This window comes from Tachypleus tridentatus, chromosome 2, assembly GCF_004210375.1.
Source record: "Tachypleus tridentatus isolate NWPU-2018 chromosome 2, ASM421037v1, whole genome shotgun sequence".
NCBI lineage: Eukaryota > Metazoa > Arthropoda > Merostomata > Xiphosura > Limulidae > Tachypleus > Tachypleus tridentatus.
The window spans coordinates 64,893,614-64,917,090 of NC_134826.1; the positions used below are offsets into that span (position 1 = coordinate 64,893,614).

Sequence of the window (23,477 nt, forward strand, 5' to 3'; positions counted from 1 at the left end):
GTCTTTTAAACTTTTCCTTAATATTCTACCATTTTATTCAGCCATAATAAACATAATAAACACAAATTTTAACTACAATCAGTGTTACTTGCAAGTGGAGTTGGGCAGTTAACTACGTTCCTTTACATAATTGCTTACATATAAGCATTGACTGATGTCACATCAAATAATGGAAAATATTATTAAATCAATCAATGTCAAAAAATATAATCAACTAATCAAAACTCATGGTTATAATGATTAGTTTTCAATCACTCCAACTGTACATGTAATCTAATCTCATTATGATTTTTGATTAATTTAAGGTTTTTCAGCTTAATTTATTTGTGGTACTGTTTACAACTCATTGATTTTAAAATTTTCTTATTTGTTAGAATCTTAAAAGCTAATTAAAAATTCAAAACTTACGATAATATCTGTGGATTGACAAACGGCATCAAACTTCCTACCAGTTTCATCAAGGCAACAACAAAAAACTCCAGTGGAAATGTCTTTACTAAAGGCCACAATATGTTGACTTGGCTTGGTACTGGTACTTTCTTTTTACCTTTATCTTTGGAAAACTCATCCATTTGACTTCTCCTACAAGTTAAGATACATTTCAATAACTAAAAAAATATAAATGACCTGGATAATATTATTCAACAATATTTATGAGTTAGTATTATTTATAAAGTTTGCTATTCTCCAGCAGAACACTGGTAAAGTTAATGAAATCAAAGCAATTAGTAAATGTGCAGTATTTTCAAAAGGTTTTGTCCTTAAAAGTGACTCAAATGTGGTAGTTTCTAAATCTGGATTTGCAATTTTAACATTAAACAGGTCATATGTAGCAGAAAAGGCAGAATATGTCAGCTGGCATACATTTTTGGAGTGAAAAGGTCATACAGATCCAGAATGTCTGGAATGAGGTTGGCACTAAAAAAGGTTTGGGAACCACTGTTCAGTGGTATGCATCCATGAGCCTTATGGGACATGTAAGAACAAGATATCAGTAGTTTTCCTTGCACATTACAGTTAAGCGACTGGTAAAATCACAAGCATTTGAATTAGGACAGTAGATGAAAGTGACATGGTACATGAGAAATGTTCAAATAACATTTGGCCAATACAAGTGTATTAGTCCTAGAGACCTGTTTTTTCATCATCTCAGGACTGATTATGACCTGTTCAAATTTGATTCACAGCACAGCTGGTGCAATTATGAATCCCTATAAGGATGACAAAACACACACAGTTTCTTCTACAAAATCCAATAAGGCTGCTTGCAGTAGGTGTATAGCTGTTAGAGTTTCATTGAGCTAAACCTGCTTAATGCACACTACTGCAGTAACGTTTAGCATTCAGAGTTTTATATTATTCAATTGTTTAAGGTTTACTCTATAGTCTATAAACTGTTTTAAACATTCTATATATTAACTACATAATAATAACTGTAGAAGATACTACATTGATTTTTGATACCTAATGTTTCATGTTTATGTTTTTTGTGACAGCTGGTCTATATGACAAGTGCCACCATTTCAACATTCACCCAGCTTATTTTTCAGGTAATGATGTCGACTGTTAAGTTGTGCACGACTTCTTACTAGAAATATTGCTTTGGTGCAAGTGCACAAAACATTTAAATTGATAGTTTTATTTTAAAAAACTCAGTAAAACAATAAGTCCTTTATTCTAACATTAAGACAAGAGAAGCTGTAGCCAAGGATTTATCATGTAATGAATCTTCACTTCTAGAGCTGAAAGTCATGGCAAAAAGATAATAGATTGAGATAGCAATTTACTGAAAATTAGATGTTGTTACATGTGTATATGATGACAGAAAAGAAAATTCTCAAATTACTCTTTTTAGTCTCTCAAATTACTCTTTTTAGTCAGTAATTTATATTCATTCTATTTATTTACATGTTGAAAAACAGATATAAAACAACCTAAATATTATTAGAAACATTACAGATTCATTTTATAATGAACTGTACGGTTTTCACACATTTTAGGACTTATTTTATCAATTTCTTACATTTTTCATCTGCGTGAAAACTTTACACAAATCTTTATCTGAACATAAATCATTTTACCTAAATAAGCTTTATAAGCTGTGATACATTACATAATTGTGTACTTTTAATTTTGTAACCACCTAAAAATGAAATAATTTAATATTGTTTATATTACTTTTTAATAACAAACACCAGGTGTTGTGATTATGATTCTTGTTATTTCTCTCCTTATAAACAGTCTCACTGACCTCCATGATGAAAATGAAACAAATTTAAGGTTCTTATAGCTCTTAACCACTTCACTGTGGGTCACAGGTCAAAGGTCATGTCATCATATTTGTTGACTTGCATTCAAAATTTGGTTGAACTACTATTTTATGAATTTGTTCAATACATATTTGAAATCAAATTGTAGATTATAATTCAAACTTTAATATTATGAGTTAATTTCTTAATTTAAAAGTAAATATTGAAAGAACACAAAAATTTAGAATTCAGCGAGTCATTTGGCATGTTGAATGCAGCACTGTTTAAAATTAATGTCTGCAATGTTAAAGTACGTCTGTAATTTCGTACAGATTAGGAACTCAAATTATTAATGTCATCAAACTAGAATATCAAATGAGAATATCATCACTGGAAGGTCAAAAAAATAAAAATTATATAGCATTATGAGACCTAAGCTACTTACAGTAAACATTTGTACTTTTGTGTTATAATACCAACATGTAAAGAGACCAAAATTAAAATGACAGTGATACAAGTTGATTAAAAAAAAAAAGGAGAGTAAATAATTTAGTAGGTATTTGGATTTGAAAAAAATCAAAAAACAAAACCTACTGTGCAAGTTACATCCTACTATGTAAGTTACATATTTTATGCTTCAAATTAAAACTAAAGATCTCTATGAAACAGATTTTTTAAGGTGGTAATGAAACAATTATTAAAAAGTAAGTTTAAAATAACTATTCCATAAACAAGGAGTTACATAAAAACTTAGATAAAAGGTAAGTAATCTTGTGTTCATTCACTTCTTCCTCAGTTAAGACCTTGATAATTCACTTGAAAATATTCTCAAAAACTATCACACAATACTATTAAAACTGATTTGTATAGAATAATGTAATACTTCAACATACTGAATGGATTTCTTTAAAACAGGTATCCAATGTTTGTCAAACTGTGGCAACATCCCAGATGTTTTGTTTTTACTACTGAGCTCCCACATATCTTCCATTACTAGGGGTTTGCAATACCCTTTGATAGCCATACTGCAATGACAACATGAAGTAACATTAGTACGAGTCTAAATCTCACACATAATTTCATAAAAAAAGGGGGAACATTCTTCTATTAAATAACTTTAAAAAAAACTTGTTCAGAAAATGTACTATGGAAGAGGAAACACACATCAGAGAGAGACATTCTATAATGGAAATAAGAAATAAATAGCCTCAAAGCTTGTCAAAAACTAGCAGATTCGTACATACGCAGTTTGTAAACACATCAAGGTGAAACAATGGTCGTAATAAATTATGTATTTGTGAAACATACAGGCATGTTGGTTTTTTTTCTCCCCAATTCTCTTATTTCCTTTAATTTAAATTTATTAAACTGTTCTATAATCTTACAAAATATATTAACATTGGTATTGCTTTAGAAATAATTGGAACTGTTTATTTTCTTAGGAACAGACACAATACAAATGAGCAAAAATAGTCAAATTATACAACCAAGAAACATTTTTTTCATCTTATCTAATTCATCTTCAAATAGGTTAGATCATACTTGGATTTATTTATGAATCTATAACATTTTCAGACATTTATTTTAGGTTTTAGCATTACTTTGAAATTTTATGAGATGTTTCTGTGAAGAATAAATGGAAGGTAGAAGTTCTGTTTTGTTTTTTGCATTAACTGGTTATAAAATTCAGTACATGATTGTATAAAGCATGTTTTGACAAAGAACACTGCCTAAACTATCTTCATATTCAGACCTAAGTTTTCACGACTCAGAATTTTTTAGAGTTTGACAGCAGAAAAGTAGATGTTGCAGTAATGACGATACTGAATAGGCCCATTTCATTCATGATTCGATGTGACTGACAGTTTGGTGTCTTTATCATAAAACTAAGATGTTTTGTGCATTCCAAAAACTTTTCTTGGGACTGGTACAAACAAGCAAAAACGAGAGCACTATGAAAACCTCTCCCTGTTCTGCTGATTATGAATAAATCCTTGAGTAAAGTATCCTTAAAGTTTTAAATATTAAAGATGCTTTTAGAAAAGTATTACATTTAACAAGGAAACAACTTTTATTAAAATTCACAGTTCTGTGTCTGTCAGCATTTTATTTCCTATTGTTACAGTTAATGTCCAAACATATTTTCATAAACAGTCATCAGAAATATGTAAAAAGATGGCATAAAATCTTCACAGGAAACTGAGTAAAAACTAGTCTTCCTTTTTTAATGCTTATATATCCTCCAAAAAACATCAGTTTTGGAGTCAAGTAATATAATAATACAAGCCTGCAATAGTTTTACAGTTTTGAAATTTTTACATATCCTAAAATAATTTCTGTATGCTTAATTCAAAAATATCAATTTTTCTCCATCATGTACAAATTTTTCACAAAACATCATATCTACTTTTACATAAGCAAACCATTTTCATTTGTTATGCTTAAAATGTTGAAAATCACGAGCCATAGATTTCTCTAGACTAACTGTGATGTAAGAGTCTTATCAACCATTCTACAACCTATAAGAAACATACCATGAGTATAGTAACATACCATTACAAACCATACAGTTAACAAGCCACATGATGTGTAATATCTGGATAGTATTTGTTTGTGCATGCACTTTGACATTTTGTTTTTTCAATATCATTTATTCATCACTATGACAACAAGAGGTTGCGTAAATGACCTAACATATTCTGTTATATTTGATCTAAGTAATGGTATGTTTCTTCCCACTTTGTAAAACCTACCTACGTAATAGAAAAAAATATATATTATTTTCAAAACCTGCATAGGTGAATTATGAAAACCTATTAATTAAAACCAAAACAATTTTTACAAAGTTTAAATTTACAGGCCTACATAATTGAACAAATACAAATCTTTAATAATCTTTCTTCCAAAACAAATGACAGAATTCCACTTCAATAATTATTTGTAACAATTTATATAAAAATTCTTACCTAGTAAACCACCAAAATGTAATCCTTGACAGAAATGATGCATCATCTTCAGGATTCTGTACATAATTTTAGTTTGAAGAAACACCAAAATATTGTAGGGAAAAAATGGCAAATATGAAATATTTTACAAATAATGCAAAGTTCTTTTGTTTAATAAGATTTAATTTCTTTTTCAAAAAAGTACAGATAATAAAATCTGAATCAAATTTATTAATTTCAGACTACTCCATTTAATACTCTCTATATTAAATCTACTAAACATTAATCACTATTCTGCTACTTTTAGTCTACTTAAGTAAACACTCTCTCAATTCTGATGTTTACAGTCTACAACAGCAAACATTCTCCGTCTATTCTATTTTGAATCTTCTTTAATAAATGGTATTATTTTAAGACTAGTAAATTCACTCATTACATAACCTTAAGCTTTCCAACTCAATAAAAGTTATGAAAATTTTGTGGCAAACAACCTTTAAAACTTTATATTCACTCCTAGGTTTAATTATTGCAATCTTGTCATCCTCAAAACTGGCAAAAGATTTGAAACTCAACAACTCTTTTTTTCCTTTTATGTATGCATATAGAGAATTTGGTGGAAGATAAATCAAATATCGATACATTGAGCATAAAAGTTAAGTTCATGAGAATTTATAAATTTTGCTTGAAAGAAAAATGAAATTATTTGCCAGTAGTAGGAAAAAAAACTTATTTAATATGTTATATGTTGTTGTCCACATTTGAAGAATTTCACTGTTAAACACGTAGCTTATATAGGAGTTAATATATTCTGAAAAAGTTTCTAAGTAAATTAAATAAGAAACGTACTGCAAGTTTCTTCCCCAGAGTTGAAGAAAATGGTCTCTTATCAGCAAAGCATGACAGAAAGAGCACAATCAGCAAAACAGGAAAGGTGACTACTTTAATAACAAACTTGCTTTGGTCTGCTCTAACACTGAAGTGGGTTTCCTGTAAGTCAAAAGTTATTCAATTTGAAATAAACTGTTATGTCTCACATTATTAAGCACTCTAAGCTTTTTTTTTCATTAAAAAAAGTGCTAATGTTTTGAAATTATGAAGCATAAATACCTGAAAAGTGCCTAAAAATTATAAGCACATAATAGTTTTCTATTAACAACTTTTTAGACATTTAATAATAGAAAATAAAGAAATAATTTTTTTTTAAATATGTAAACTTTCTTGCAACTTTTAGTAATTACCCAATAAATATTTAATGATAATTATACACCAAACCATAATTTCCCATGGGTTCCAACCTAACACTGGGTCTTCAGAATATGTGAAAGACCTATTAACAGACTTTATAAGTACTTTATTTGTTTAATAACTAAGCCAGAATTTCTTTTTAACAATAAGGCCATCTAATGGGTCACAACAAGTTAATGTTTATGAATGTATCCTAAGCCAACAAAGGATGAGAAACACTGCATTAGGAGAACATTTATATACTGATATTATTGCTTAGCATCTTGCATTTGGAATGTTTTTATTACTAATATAATTTATACATTATAAGCAGAAACTTGCCTACTATACATTTTAGTAATGAAGTCAACAGCCTATTAAATTAAAAATTCAAATAACATGGAAGTGGTTCAATGAAAAATTAACTTCATAGTTTTCATTCTTTGTCATGGCATTCTGAATTAATATCTTGTTTTTCTTTTGTTTGTTTGTAGTTGAATGCAAAGCTTTGCTATGAGCTATCTGTGCTGAACCCACCATTGGTATCAAAACCTAGTCTTGACACTAACACAATGTGGAAAAGGGGCTAATGATTTATTAACTAACAACAAATGTTTTCCACTGAAAAGATTTTCTGGAAAACAATTAGACAATATTTAACTGAGAAAAGTGTTTACTTGCAAAAACAGGCATATTACTTCTCACATCTACTTATATTTACAAGGCACGTTTTGGTTCATCATGTGGTGGACTTATTTTTGAATTTCGCACAAAGCTACTCGAAAGCTATCTGCTCTAGCTGACCATAATTTAGTAGTGTAAGACTAGAGGGAAGACAGTTAGTCATCACCACTCATCACCATTCTTGGGCTACTCTTTTACCAACGAATAGTGGGATTAACCATCACATTATAATGTCCCCAAGGCTGAAAGGGCATGTTGGGTGTGACAGGAATTCAAAGCTGCGACCCTCGAATTTCAAGTCAAGTGCCTTAACCACCTGGCCATGCTGGGCCCTTGGTAGACTTAAGAGGAATATTCATAAAACAAGAAAGTGTTTGATTTTTCATAAAAGACACAAATTTCTTCATGTGTTTTTTATAAAACTCAGCAGAGACTTTGTAATATGTTCAAAAAGCAGAATTTTAATGCAGAAATATCATCTACTACTAAAATTGCTCAAATCTCTAATTATAGACTATTTGTCTAAATATCTACAAAGTTCTACTGTTAAGAAACAATACTTATTTCAACTAAAAACCTCCAAGAAAAAAATTCCTATCATAAACATGTATTACATATTTTTATCATTTTATATAAAGTTATCAAAGCAAAGTATTGAGCATTCTTATGTAAAATCTGGTTACTACCATCTTTTATCTTAGAAGTTCATAAACTATAAATATAAACATAACCTCATATTTCTACATACCTGACTGAAGGTGTCCATTAACAATGATCTGAAGATAATTAAATTACACACAGATAAAAGAAGCCAGAACAGGAAGAGAACACCAGATGATCCCATCCCTCGTCTCCTTCCAACCAAGACAAAAACTAATGCCATGACCTATAAATTACCAGAAAAAAAGTTAAATCAGTAATCATAAATACTATTATGGATGTATGTTATAATTTATGATTCCAAGAGGACTCAGTTCATATCAGTTTTGCTCAAACATAACAAACTACTTAAAAACTTAAATATATATATATATAACATACAAATCAAATGCTACATGGATTAAAGATACAAAAAGAGAAAAGATAAACATGCAAGCTTTTACTTAATACAAGCCTTACCAGTGTGAGAAACTTGATAAATGGTGAGTAATAATCAGCTGGGAACACTTCCCACCCTAAAGAGTATGCTTGAATACTTAGAGCCACTTCTACCACACACACACATAGTAAAATTACCATAGACATCTATAAAAAAAACATCACTGTATTAAAAAATGTTCAAGCCACCTATACTACACCAGTTATTAACATAATATTTATCACCTAGGTGTGCACATATATGGTGAAGCCAAAGTTAATAAACTGTTGGTACTAACAGAAATATTGATGTAAAGTCACAAATTAAATCATGTTCCAAATGAAATCGATGACTAGTCATTTCTGCCCCACACTATATATGTACCACCTAATTTGATTTTAAATAGAAGTTTTTTAAACTAATTACTTCTTACACCTAAGTGTAATGCCAACACTATTAACATAGCATAAATAGCTTTGAATTTTATGTTTTGTATGTTACACACACATTAGTGTGTTCAACATATATTTACCTATTTGATGTTTTTCTAGTCTTTTTTAGTGTGTTTCAGGTCAGCAAGTAAACTTGACACCATTAAAATAAACCTTCATCGAGTGCACAACCACTGAAAGTTTTCTTGAGGTATTCTCATTTTTCCCCACCACTAAAATCTGTGTCATTTAATTTATATAATTTAATTATTACAAGAGTTGTTTGAAACAATTTGTTTTTCTATTGCCACCTTTACCTCTCCTACATTCTTACATACAACATGAAACTAATTTCATTTTTTTAATCACTTAGAGAAATAACTCCAATAATGTATGGTAAAGGAAGGCTGTTGGTTCTTGCACATTCCAGGTAACTAATTAATTTAGTTAATGTCCCAGGTATTTGCTATGAATTGTTTTGGTCTAGTAAGTATGTTAAGGATTTTTCAGGTAGTTTTTTATTTCATCTGTTCTGGTTCCAAACTCTATGATGAATGGAAACATAACTATTGATTTTCATTAACAAGTAATATGCAACAGTAAATACTGTTTACTTACTACTTTTGTGATGTTCAACAGTGTCCATGGCAATGGCTTGTAATGGCTCTTCCTCAAAAAGTACATCTCTAAAGGAGCAAACAACCACAGAAAACCACATGGCACCCATATTAATACAGTGTTTTGGAAGCATGGTGTGAAATTTAGAGTCTCAGAGTACCAAACCTCATTTAGATTCTATAAAAGAAACAAAATAATACCTTAAATACTCAAACTAAATTATGAACATATTAAAAAAACTTAATACAAATCTTAATGAAAATGAAAATAAACTGAGGTCTGTTCAACATATCATGCATTAAAAAGCTTGTAGTTGTATCTCAGTTCTAGACAGGAGGTCCACTCTGATGGTTACTGCCTAGCCTAAACATCCTACCCGTTTTCCCTCGGTGCCCTTGATTGAGTGTCTTGGGTGACTGGCAAGTTTACTTTGAAAAAATTAGAGTGCTCAAAACAGACAAAACACCTAAATAACAGTGTATGGAATAATGGAATAAGACCTCGGTTCTATTTTGTTGGTTTTCTGAACACAAGATAATGATTAAGAGGGACAGACATGTTTACAGATGGTTTTATTACCAGTTTAACAGAGAAAAAAAAAATCTTTTGAACAAGTTGTACAGTCATTATTGTGTTAAAACTTGTAATGAAATTTTCTTTGTTACTCATTCAAGCTATCTTAACTTTATGAGTCTCAAGATGAGTTTCTTGTCATTAAATAACATGTTTTAATTCCTTATTGTTTTCACTTTCATCACCACTACAATTTTCATATTTTACTTGTTCCTTTGTGCAAGCTAATGTAAAGAGCGAGATCTCTTCACTGGTTTAATCAACCTGTATTGCACTTTAGTTTGGTTTGGTAAAGATGTGGTAGTAATAATTTTCCATCACCTGCAACTGTAGTTGGTCAATGAGTTGAATTTAATAATAAATTAATTATTTACCTTACCAATTAATAACATTCAGCAAATAGGTTATTCTGACAAAGTTTGGGATAATTACAATAACAATAAACAGTCAAAAACACCAATTTCAAAAACTTTATATTACCTGAAAAAAACCTGAATAAATCTGTGGCAATGTTTCAATTGGTTCAATAGTTGGAATAATAAAAACAGTAATAAGCACAAACACCAATTTTGTTAATTTATTTTAATGACATTAATTTAATTGCAATTTTGATTAATCGACTATCTTATGCAACACCAATTAAGACTAATAGGTAATCGATTAAATCAATTAATTGATACTAAGTACTTTATCAACTGAGCTGAAGAGTGAGCCAAGCAACAATTCCTGGTAAATCATTTTTTAACAATCTTGTATCTTCCCCTCTCATAAACAAGACTGAACCTCAAGCCTAATCTTGAAAACAAAAACGATCACCAATTTAGTGACAATTTATCTTGTGAAAATCCCATTCCTGCATCACCTGCAAGCAGGATTGGACCCCAAACCTCTCAAATGCTCTACAAGTTTACAATTAAAGAGTTAATAGCATGTGCTGGCAATTCAAAGTACCACAAAATGTTGCCAATGTTTGTTTGTTAGAGATCATTCCATATTACCATCCTTTTGTTTGTTTGTTAAAATAAAAAAAAATATTTTGGAATTCAATGATACATACATTCACAGTGGGTAGAGACAAAGTAATGCAACAAAACCTAATATTTTATTAAGTATTTAGTAAGGTTTTTAAGTAACTGAAACTAATTACCCAGCACTGAAAACAAAAGAAACCAATTACTGAAGAAATTACAAGCTTGATATGTCAATACTGTGACTATTGTTTCATTCCTTAACCCTATATCAATCAGATTAGCTTATTTTATTTTTAACGCTTATCTGTTCATATAACTGTTACATATAAAACAATCTTTAATTGAAATTATTGAAAGATAGAGAGTACTTTCACAGAAATGCACGTAAGCCAAGATACAATATCTTCCATATGCCCTTCCATTCGAAAGATAAAATGAAATTAGATAACTGAATGTAAGAAAATATTAAAGGACTTTACATATACTACAGTATTTTCAGACCATGTATATTTTATTATAGACGCTCATACAAAAAGATGTGGAATAAAATGCACAATAATTTTAAAGCTATTAAAAATGAGATTTGCTTACAGTTACTTTTGTGTACTGAACTAAAAAACAGCTGTCAAAATATCAAACTCTTTTAATCACAATTTATCACTTGAAAAGCAAAAGTACAAATCTAATAACCAAGATAAGACAGAACTGTTCTTGCAAAAAAAAAGAAAAGAAAAAGAATCCAGCTTTATCTTTAGTGATTACACCAAAGAACAAACAAAAACTCCATGAGATAGGAATGTCAAAGGTTAAATCAGTACTTGCAAACTGTATTCAAATACTTCTGCTCCAATAACAACATCCTAAAGAAAAGTAAATACTGTTTCAAATGAGTACACTATACTGTAATTAAAGCTGAAATTTGATAATTAATTCTTGGTTTCATTAAGCAATTATTAATTGATTATTCTCAAGTGAGACTTGGATCATTGAAATTATCTCTTTCAACTTTTTAAGCAATTAGAAATATTGGTTTGATTAGGTGATGATTTTTATGAGTAGTTACTATAAGTTATGAGCTGAACAAATGTGAATCAGTTTAAAATAAAAATACAAAATTCAAATGCCAACATTCTGTTTCAATGAATAGTCATGATAAAAAACATTGAATAATGGAATTACTAATTTTAATTTTTGATTATTCTTGCAAGATTGATGTAATTAATTGATTATTTTACATAACACCAATCAATATAATCAATTCTCATTATTGGTTGATCAAGCAAACTGCTTGCCTATAACTGTCACCAATAAATTTTTTCCTCATAAAATAGTACAAGAAAGGTGTGGTAAGAGCCTCCGAAAACCTGTATTTGGTTTTGAATTGTTTGATTTGCTAGTAAAAAACTAATCACTCAGTTTACTAATTCTTTGATGCTCTATACAGTTTCACCCAACTTTATTAACTGATAAAAACTTGTTGATGTAGAAACATTGTTAAAGCCTTTGGTTTTTGTTGCACATTTTAGTTTCACAGGCACCTTTTTTCCAAAATTTGAAACTGAATTGCTTTATGAGGAGCAGAGAGGCATCAATAAGGCTTGGGGCAAACATTTTATGTAACTTGTTCTGTAAGGCAAATAAAAACACTCAATTATCATCTACTAAGATGAAGCAAAACAAAGATGAACAGTTTTTGTTTTCTTTCACTCATCTGATCAGACAGTTTGAAAGAGTTTCAAACTACGTACTTTCACTTATACAAGGCAGTTGACCAACTTCTGATGTAGAAAATCAAACAAACAAACACAAAGACTGATCTGAAGTTATAATCAAAATGTTTGAAATCAGTGATAAAAACACTGGCCTGAAATAAATTTAAATATAATGCACAAGTTTCATAAGAGGCAGGTCATTTGCAACACCTTTAAAAGAAAGAAAAAATTCACTAATACATCTAAAAATTACAAGCAAACTAACTGCATCCTCCAAACATAGAAAAAGGAAGTAAAGATGACATTTTCCACCACAGAGAAGAAAAACTAATTTTGAGATGAGAGAGCCAGCAGTATTAAATATCACTTCTTTACTTTGAAACACAGTAACACATTATAGTCCAATCAATGGATGTGACATGAAGGAATAATTTAATGTTTTCCCCTTTTGTTTTTTTGACTGAAAGACAAAATAAATATGGAACTGCATATACAAGCTCATATTTATACAAATACACATAATCTCAGTCCCTAAAGTTCACAAGTATTGATTTCCATATATAATAAACACTATTTTCTTAAGCACATAGTTTCTAGTGCATAGAATACATTTACATCTCTGAACAAACACTGAGCAAAGTCTTTAGAAATCAAACAAATGCTGATCAAAGTCTAAAAAGAATGAATGAACAAAAATTGCTTGTCATCTCACGAGACCAATTGTTCAATAATCACAAAACAAACTAGGTCATAGAATCATATATTTATATAAGGATGCTGTCTTCACTTACTCCTCAAAGATAAGTAAATGTTACAAACCTAAGTATCCATTCATGAATCTCCTAGAAGCGTATACATTAAATGTTATTTTAGTTGCTGTAATCCCAGCCACCTTCACAATAAAACGCAAAAGAAAATGCACCTAAATCTACATTACATAATATTTTGAAACATAAAAGTCACTCCATGCAAAAATTAGAAAAATCTATTAATATTAAAAGCTAACATTAAAACAGGCTGCTTTCAAAACTCTGCTGCATCTTCAACTTTCATTTCTAATGAAAGGTGGAGTTGAACAACTAACCTTAGTAATCAATTACCTATGGGCACTGGTTACACTGATTAGTTGTATACAAATTAATCAAAATTACAATTAAATCTATTAATTTTACAAAATAACCAACTTATTGAAATTAGTGCTTTTGACTATTACTGTTTTCAACTTTTCCAAGTAAACAAAGTATTGCCATTATTATTCTCAATTCTGTGTTTTTCAGTTTAATCGGAGTCCAAACTTAGCAATATAACAAATAACTCAAAATTAATGTTTCCAATTATTACTATTATTTATTGTTACAACAATTTCAAGTCTCATATGGGATTAACTGATAAATGAGCCTGATAAGTAGTCCACAAACTCCACTAATTGCTCACTTCTAATGAAAGATATCCTTCAGTAACTATCAAAAGATTAGTATCATTTTTCTTATATATATATATATATTCATAGATTCATTTTGAGTTCACTTATAAATAATAAAACCTTCTTTACTGTAAAGACATGTGCACTTGATAAGGCTCACACCAGTGACTGAAACATTGTACTTACTCTAAAAACTAATCTGACTTAACATAAAAGCTGTGAATTGTAATAAGATATATACATTCATAGTTGCAGATAAAAAAAAAGATCAAAATGGACATAGATTTGCACATTAGGTAATCCAACTCATATTTCTCTTAGTTTTAAAGACTGCTTATAATAGTTCGGGAAAGCCTAATGTTGCTCAGTTTGATAACAAACTTAATAAAAGACACAGTAATACTATTTTATTCAAGTAGTTAAGTCAGTGTTCTAAACTAATGCATTTGTAACACCTTACAAGCCAAATTAAATTATGCCCCACCCAGTGTTTCAGTGTTAAGTCTGATGGAATTATAACACTAAAACTCAGGGTTTCAAAACTTGCAGTAATTGTAGCTTTGCACTTAACAACAACAAAAAAAAAACACAAAACACACCATATTTTATGCCTTGTAACATGCACTTTTTTCTTTAAAACTACCTTGAAAAACCCCCATGTGTCTTCCAAGACAAAAGTTATGGGTTAAGGCAAGAGGTTAGCTCAGGGTTTAATCAAAATGGTCTTTCATACAGATCCTAATCTTATTACTTACCAATTACAAGTATTTTAAATAGCATAAAATATTCAATTTAACTAGCATTGTTGATATACTGTGAAGAATATGATGTATTTGACTACATTTACTTAGTGGGTTGAAAAAAAAGTCAAGGTTACATCACGGTGTTGGTTGCCAAGTCAAAATATTTTTTCTTAGAATTGTCTTTCAAAAATTAGGATGCATCTTCCATGATGTAATGTCTTATAAGATATAAAATATAGTATATATATATGTATGTTTGTGTGTGCAGAAAATTAACAATTACGTGCATTTTGTGGCATCTGAACTATTCAGCACAATTTCTTCTACTGTAAATCATAATACAGGTTTGGTCACTTCATATTTCTGGAGAACCAAAAACACATTAATAGTGACGATAAATATTACCTTGTAACTGGGTGCATCAGATAATTTTCCAACTGAATCAAATAATAAAAACCACTTTAACCAAATATGCTGACAACAGAACTTGCAAACAGTGGAGTTTTTACATGCATTTTGTTTGAATGTACTATGACGTTATTGAATGTACATATGAAGGAGGTTAAGAACATCACATACAGTAAAACAATTTTAAAAAATCACCACTTCATTAAAGTGATGTCAAAATATCTCCTCATGCTCTATCTGAAAACTGTGCATCTTGACAACAGCTCTATGTTAATCTTAAAAAGCTGTAATGTAAATACTTCATGTCCAAAACACACCATTCCATTGTACTTTCTTTCCATAATCCATCTTGGATATGAGAATAACTCTTACCCACCATAAATTTCAACAACCTGATTACATAGAAATCTATAAGCAACTTGAACCACGATTTGTGTCACTTTTCCAGACAGAGATCCTTGATTATGTTTTTTTGTATTTGTTAATACTTCACTGTTATCATGGCCATGGTGCAATTTCCTGAAGGTTTTATTTCTTGAAGTTCCTAATTCAGCAAGTTAAACCATGTTCCTCTGTTTTCTAATGTTATTAAGTACAAAGGATACCCCATATTGGAAATTACAAGTTCCCAGTCTGAGCACATCTGTATGATCTGCATGAATGTTTACTGTTAAAAGCTGTTACATACCTTTCTCAAAAGGGATCATTTTTTGATAACATTACCTGCAAAACAATGTCAAAACTGTTCACAACTGTAATTGTTATTCAATTTAATTTGCACATTCAAATAACATTAGCATAATGGCACAATCCTGTATACAAGGAAACAAATTTTGAAAAACATTACACAACTAAGATCACAAACAAAAACTGAACAGTAAAATAGCTAGTTTGTGGGGAAAATAGATCATCTACGATGTAACTTAAATTTAAGCATTCTCTATCAACTGCATTAACATTTGTTTACATTGTTAAAAAATTTTCATTACAAAAAGCAATATCTTTTAAAGTTGGTGAACACATTCAATATTTGTAACTGGCATTTTACACGTTTCTTTTAATATTGATAGTTTACATATTATGTAATGACGAGAAACCCATTTGCAGTAAAAGTGCATCTCATGATGACTGGTATGGGTATTAACACTTTTACTAATAAAGTAAAGAGCAATGTTTTGGCCCATACCAGCCATCTTGAGATACAAATTCACACATTAATGAGTTATAGAGATGCTTATCCTATGTTCAGGAAGCCTGAATGATACTTTTAATAGGTTTAAAAACTTCCTGATGCAAACAGTATACACAGTTTCTTACATTTACATTAACATCAATGGAGCTGGTTAGTTGAAATATAAGAGATGCTAGATATCATTTCTAAACTGGAAGATATTTATCAGATAAATATTTTATGCTTTATTTAAAGTACCAATAACAGCTTTTCTTAATTTTACTTATAGAATAACAAGTAACTAAAAAGTCATTTTTTTCTTTCTATAAACATAGGTTAGCCTTGTAAAACTATAACTTTGTATGAGACTGTGATTATGTTTAGATCGACAACTGGGTGAACTGTTTTATTCTGACAATTATATATCTTAAAAGTACATTACACCTTCACAAAAACTGTCACATAATTAACACGTGCTGAGAATGGTATGATAAACTAACGTACATCACTTTCATATCACTCTTAAACACAAAAGTATATTCACAATTCTTAATATATACAAATATTATGTTCACTAACCCAAAACTCTGAGCCACAGAATTCGTCCATTACAGATAACCGAAACAGAAACTTGGACCATCAGTTGTGTTATAACTTGTATGTTGGTAAAAATTCCTCTTGCTTGTTCTTCACTTTACTTTCTTCCAAAGTTCAACTTAATAACAGGTACTAGTAATAATGATACTGGAGTAAAATTGTTTCCAGAACTTGACTGAAAATAACAAAAACAGCAAAGTTCAATTATGTGACTACGTATTGAAACTTTCTTATTCGTTAATTACTGTAAGTGATGTGTCTTTTCTATCACTTATCAAAATGTTATTACCACATGCGTTCATGTAAATATAAAACCCTCAAACCTTCGGAACACTTCCTACCACACTTCGTATGTTCCAACCGAACCTACAAAATCACGTGCATATCGTTTTTTACAGCGCTATCCTTTGGCATATTTCTCTTCAGATAAATGCATTTTATTTATCGCATCAAAATAGTTTAAATTGCAAAATTTATCTCCTATTACATATAAAGAGTCCGGCATATGAATGTTTTTGTAATAAAATTTTCAAATTATTTATCATTTCGTAAACGTGATTAAATTTACATGTTACTGAAGTATTTTAATCAATTTTTTTCATCCTTTTGTTTCTCATTTTATCATTGTAGTAGACCACATAACATCTATTATGATGTGAACTCTTTTCTAAGGTGATGAGGCATGATTAAAATTAATTACACTCGACACGAAGCATTAATATTATATTTTCAACACTATATTCTTTTTTTTTTTAGCCTCTTAGAATTATGTCTGAAATATCCACAGCCGACGATGTGCTCCGCTAAACACAAAGATAATCAGTCTGGCTGAGAATTATTGATAAATGAAACACTGCTAATTATTTAAAAAGGATATAATTTCCTTGTATAAGTCATTGGTTAGGCCACGTATAGAGTATTGTGTTCATTTTTGGGCCCTTTACCTCAGGAAAGACACTGAATTGCTAAAAGGCGTTCGGAAAAAGCTACCAGGGTGATACTTAGAATTAAATATTATCATGCAAAGACAGTTTTAGACATCTAAAATTCTCTTATTTATTTAAAAAAAACTCTTTTAATTGTTCGCTTCTCTTATTCACATCTAAACATTTCTTTATTTGTTTTCTCTCCCCTGCTGTATTTGCATGTGTGTTAGACGTCATTATAGTTTTCATTTGTAATTAGTTATAACTGGCACAAAATGACCTATTGTGTTTATTATATAACTACTGTATACGAGGTCTGTTCAAAAAATACGCGGACTGTTTGAATTGAGCGGCTCCAGTTGGTTCCAGGGGAATCCGCTTGGTGTCGCTAAGTTCGCACAGATCAGCTGATTACGACGCCATTTCCCGATTGCAGATATCTTCATTTATGTATTAGCTACGCGGTTTTAAGTGAAGTGCGATTTTTTCGTTTGGCGAATTTCAGAATGAATGGGGCCTGGCATGGCCAAGCGCGTAAGGCGTGCGACTCGTAATCCGAGGGTCGCGGGTTCGCGCCAGAGTCGCGCTAAACATGCTCGCCCTCCCAGCCGTGGGGGCGTATAATGTGACGGTCAATCCCACTTTTCTTTGGTAAAAGAGTAGCCCAAGAGTTGGCGGTGGGTGGTGATGACTAGCTGCCTTCCCTCTAGTCTTACACTGCTAAATTAGGGACGGCTAGCACAGATAGCCCTCGAGTAGCTTTGTGCGAAATTCCAAAACAAACAAACAAACAAACAGAATGAATGACCTGAAGGAGCAACGATTTGCTGTGAAATTTTGTGTTAAACTTGGAAAAGCTGCGACTGAAACTTTTTCTATGCTTAACACGGCTTACGGCGATGTTGCTATGAACCGTACGGCATGTTTCAAGTGGAATGAACGTTTTAAGGATGGTCGACAGTCCATTGAAGATGATGAGCGTCCTGGACGTCCTTCCACGTCAACTGACGACCCAACGTCGATAAAACCAACACCCTGGTGCGGGCAAATCGACGTCTGATTGTCAGGGAGCTTGCTGAAGAGTGTGGGATATCAGTTGGATCTTGTTACGAGATTTTGACCGAAAAATTGAAGATGCACCGCGTTGCTGCGAAATTTGTGCCTCAGAGCTCGTGAGTTTTTGGCTAAACACTCGATCACTGTTCTTCCCCACCACCCTACTAACCTGACCTTGCTCCTTGCGATTTTTTCTTGTTCCCCAAACTCAAAAGACCCTTGAAAGGAGGAAGATTTGAGACGATTCCCGAGATTAAGGCAAATGCGACGAAGGAGCTGGAGAACATTACAAAAGAAGCGTACCAGGACTGTTTCAACAAGTGGAAACACCGTTGGGATAAATGTGTGCGTCGGGGAGGAGAGTACTTTGAGGGGTCCCAGACCTGTAATTTCTAAATAAAGTACATTTTGTTTGATGACGTCAGTCCGCGTATTTTTTGAACAGCCCTCGTACGTGACAGTGATAGCCCTAAGTACCTCTCATTAATTATCATGTACATTAAAAATAAAAATTTAATAAGACAGCATTGCACTAGACTAAGAAACTCACATTAATATATGTTTTGTACATTTTGATTATATTGTCAGATGAAGTTCCGTTGTTTTTTTTCCACGTTAGATTCCTAAAATAATTCGTACATTGTCAAACTTTGTTAAAATATACTCTTCAAAACAAGAAACGCAAAAGGGATATTTTTGTTATTAAAAAGAGAAATATATGTAATAACATTACAAGCTCAGAGTATGTGATGTTACACGTGTTAAGGCACTGATTGTCAGACCAAAATGACAATAAAGTTGTGCACTTTGACAACGGATTTTTCGCCAAAATGCATGCGTGTCCAATAAATTTGTTTGAGAGATCTGCATGTTCTGCAAGTGCAACATGTGCAAAATCCCTATAAAAATGACGGGTTCTCGGTTTCCATAGCTCAGTGTTAAGCCACCGACACGCAATACAGTTACGCCAAGACTGACTGAAGCACAACGCAACAACGCCATTGGTCGCTTGGAAGCAGGCGAACCTCGATCAGATGTTGCCAGAGCTGTGAATGTCCACCCAAGCACCATCACAAGGCTATGGAATCGTCACCAACAACATGGATCAACTCGTGATCGTCCATGATCTGGCAGACCTCGTGTGACCACGCCCGCACAAGATCGCAACATCCGGTTACGTCACCTTCGGGATAGAACCACCACTGCGACGTCAACTGCCTCAACCATACCAGGGCTGCGTAGGATTTCCGATCAGACCGTACGCAACCGTCTACGAGATGCAGGAATCCGACCTCCACGTCCAGTCAGAGGCGTCATCCTCACCCAGCAACAGCATCAAGCACAGCTGCAGTGGACTCGGGCACATCGGGTATGGCCTCATCGACGATAGAGGCATGTTTGGTTCAGCGATGAATCACGTTTTATGCTTCGTAGGCAGGATGGAAGGACCCGTGTTTACCGTCGCCGAGGTGAACGTTTTGCAGCAAACTGTGTGCAGGATGTTGACAGATTTGGTGGTGGCAGTGTCATGATGTGGGCTGCCATCTCCTACAATGCTAGAACAGACCTTTTGCTCTTCGAGGGAATCTTACGGCTCAACGATACGTCGACGAGATTCTTAGGCCCCATGTGCAATCCATCATGGTGAATGTCGACGACGTTTTTCAACATGACAACGCCCGTCCTCACACAGCCCGACTCACCACTGTCTTCTTGAAACACCACAACATCAACGTTCTTCTCTGGCCCTCCAGATCACCAGATTTAAACCCCATCGAACATCTTTGGGACGAGTTGGACCGACGTCTGCGACGGCGACAACCTCAACCGCAGACTCTACCTCAGCTTGCAGCAGCTTTGCAGGCTGAGTGGACAGCCATTCCACAGGATGTGATTCGTCATCTCATCGCTTCCATGGGCAGGAGATGCCAAGCAGTTATTGATGCTCACGGGGGGCATACTTGTTATTGACGTTAAACTTCACCTAGTGAGCGTGGACTTCGCCTTTGCAGACTTTGGATGTTCAGCAGTGAATGTGCAAAGTTTCACACATGTCATACAGAACTACCCGGAATAAACTTGTTAACAATTTGTCTCATATTTTGCCTTTTGCGTTTCTTTTTTGAAGAGTATATTATTTATGCACTTAACTCGCGTTAATCTCAGGTTAGTCCTGGAAGTTTGGCTAATATTGTAGTGTGGAAAAGTTGATATATCGTTTGATTGTGTGTTTTTTGTTGTTGTTTTTTTAGTTTTGCAAATACTACCAACTGATTTTTAGCGTATTTATTTTGATACTGTATTTTTATTAATATTTTACGATCCAATACATAAAGCAGTCAGTTCTGTGCAAAATGTTTTTGAAATAAAATTAATAAAAAGAGGCATCAACCTTTTTTTTCTATTTGCACAGTAAATAATCTGTAAAGTTTAAAAACATGAACTAAAAACTTTAAAGACCAAAATTTAAAAATATACATTAAAAACTTTAAAAGGTACACATATTCATATGGAAATAATTCCACCATCCTCAGGATAATAAACGACGTAATACATATAAAGTTTCTTACAAACTTTCGTTTGTAATTTTTTGTTTACAGTGGCACTATTTGGAAATCGTTGTTGTTGTTTAATTCCGTGGCTCCTGGGCCTAAATCTCTACATTTAATCCGTTTTTTTCCATTATATGTTTAAGTATTTTAATATTATCTCACTTAATAAGAAGTGTAGATTTTGCCTCATGTTCTGCCAAAGTCGATTCACCCATTTTTAATTCTTCTACCGCATTCTGATGTTTCTACTAAATTTTAAGTTTCCACTTGTCTGTCCCATACAATTTAAACAAGTATACGTAATTTTATGCATGTGTCATATACCCCATAATTCAATTTTATATTTCAAACCGTTAATTATACGGCTTAATTTTAATTAAGGAGTAAATGTCAACACAGTAATTAATAGCAGGTACGATAAATCTAACTTGTTTGCTAACTAGAGGGAGCTGCAGATCATAATGGTGACTTTGAGATAAGTCTAGAAAGTTTTTAGATTTGACATTAAATTTTAAGTATGTTGCGTGATAAATTATCGGTAAGGATATGAAGGAGATAATTAAGATATATATAGTTTTTTTTAGATAAAGATTTCAATCAAATGGTATATTTTTGTGAAATATGTGGGCCTAGATTTGTTATCGCACTTGTTGAGTTACTGTCTAAATAAGTTGATTTAAGTTATTCCTAATATTGTACAGGCCTGGCATGGCCTAGCGCGTTAAGGCGTGCGCTTCGTAATCGCGGGTTCGCGCCCGAGTCGCGCCAAACATGCTCGCCCTCCCAGCCGTGGGGGCGTTATAATGTTACGATCAATCCCACTATTCGTTGGTAAAAGAGTAGCCCAAGAGTTGGCGGTGGGTGGTGATGACTAGCTGCCTTCCCTCTAGTCTTACACTGCTAAATTAGGGACGGCTAGCACAGATAGCCCTCGAGTAGCTTTGTGCGAAATTCCAAAACAAACAAAAGCGTCCGTGGTATCGCAACTCTCGCTAGTTTATCTCTTTTAAAAGTTTGTTACTTCTTTTATGATTAATTTCACCAGTAAATATACAATCACTCATATTACCTGAAGTTTTAGTTGAAAGAGTGGATAAATTTTAAACACTATATAAAAACCTTCACCTGTTAAACTTGTGATTAGGTTAAACAAAACCTAATATTGTTAGAGAGCTTTTAATGTAAATTCTAATACCCACCCACAACAGTGTTCAAATCTGTACAGGCGATAAAAGAGGAAATAAACTAATTCCTGATTGTTAGGTGGGGTGGAAGTTGAGTTACTGTTTCCAAATAACTGAAATCAATCCGCCAACGAAGGGATAACGATACAACGTTATATATTCAGGCAGAGTCTTGGCATTCTTGGTGTTTTATGTTTGTTAGGAGCGTAAAAAAATCCAGCCAACTGTAGAGCACACTAAATTTCTTACCAATTTTATTACCCTAGCCACTTGACAAAAATTAGGCGAGGCCATAATCATTATTTTGAATTTGTTGTGTTTTTTTTTAATTTTGCGCAAAGCTACACGAGGGCTATCTGCGCTAGCCGTGCCTAATTTAGTAGTGTAAGATTACAGGGAAGGCAGTTAATCATCAACACCCACTGGAAACTCTTGAGCTACTCTTTTACCAACGAAATGTGGGATTGACCGTACATTATAAAGCCCCCACGGCTGAAAGGACGAGCATGTTTGGTGTGACAGAGATTCGAACCCGCGACTCTCCTCTGTAGAGATAGAGTGGACCGTCTTAGCGATATTGTCTTTGACTATATAGTTTTATTTACAGCAATAAAAGATGTCCTTAGTACAATATTAATTACAAAACTAATAATCTTAAGTAGTTATCGAATTTTAAGAAGCCTTTTTTTTCTCCATTCAGGTGAAAACATAGTTCCAGGTAAAATGCGTTAGGCATTAAGTGTTTTGAACTCATTATTTCAATAAGGGTACTTGATAAGATAAAAATACTTGATTAAAATTCAAATAATATTTGATAAGAACTTTTAACGTATGGTTATAAGAATTATTCTGTACTTTTGTACTTAAAAAAAAATGTCCAACTAAGCTTTTCGTATTTGCTTTTATTCACACAATAAAACAGGACTACCAGA

At 32.2% G+C, this 23,477-nt stretch overlaps 1 protein-coding gene across 1 annotated transcript in view; it reads right to left on the minus strand.

Moving 5' to 3' along the window:
• LOC143244018 (multidrug resistance-associated protein 1-like) overlaps positions 1–17,003 on the minus strand; it is a 51,555-nt gene extending 34,552 nt beyond the window's left edge. The window contains exons 1-8 of the mRNA XM_076487960.1: positions 16,810–17,003; positions 9,230–9,406; positions 8,222–8,347; positions 7,851–7,988; positions 6,041–6,181; positions 5,216–5,271; positions 3,143–3,274; positions 409–582 (exon numbers count right to left, since the gene is read on the minus strand). Coding sequence (XP_076344075.1) covers positions 409–582; positions 3,143–3,274; positions 5,216–5,271; positions 6,041–6,181; positions 7,851–7,988; positions 8,222–8,347; positions 9,230–9,406; positions 16,810–16,839 — 974 coding nt within the window. The 5' untranslated portion in view covers positions 16,840–17,003. The remainder of the gene's footprint in view (positions 1–408; positions 583–3,142; positions 3,275–5,215; positions 5,272–6,040; positions 6,182–7,850; positions 7,989–8,221; positions 8,348–9,229; positions 9,407–16,809) is intronic.
• Between the last annotated feature and the right edge of the window lie 6,474 nt (positions 17,004–23,477).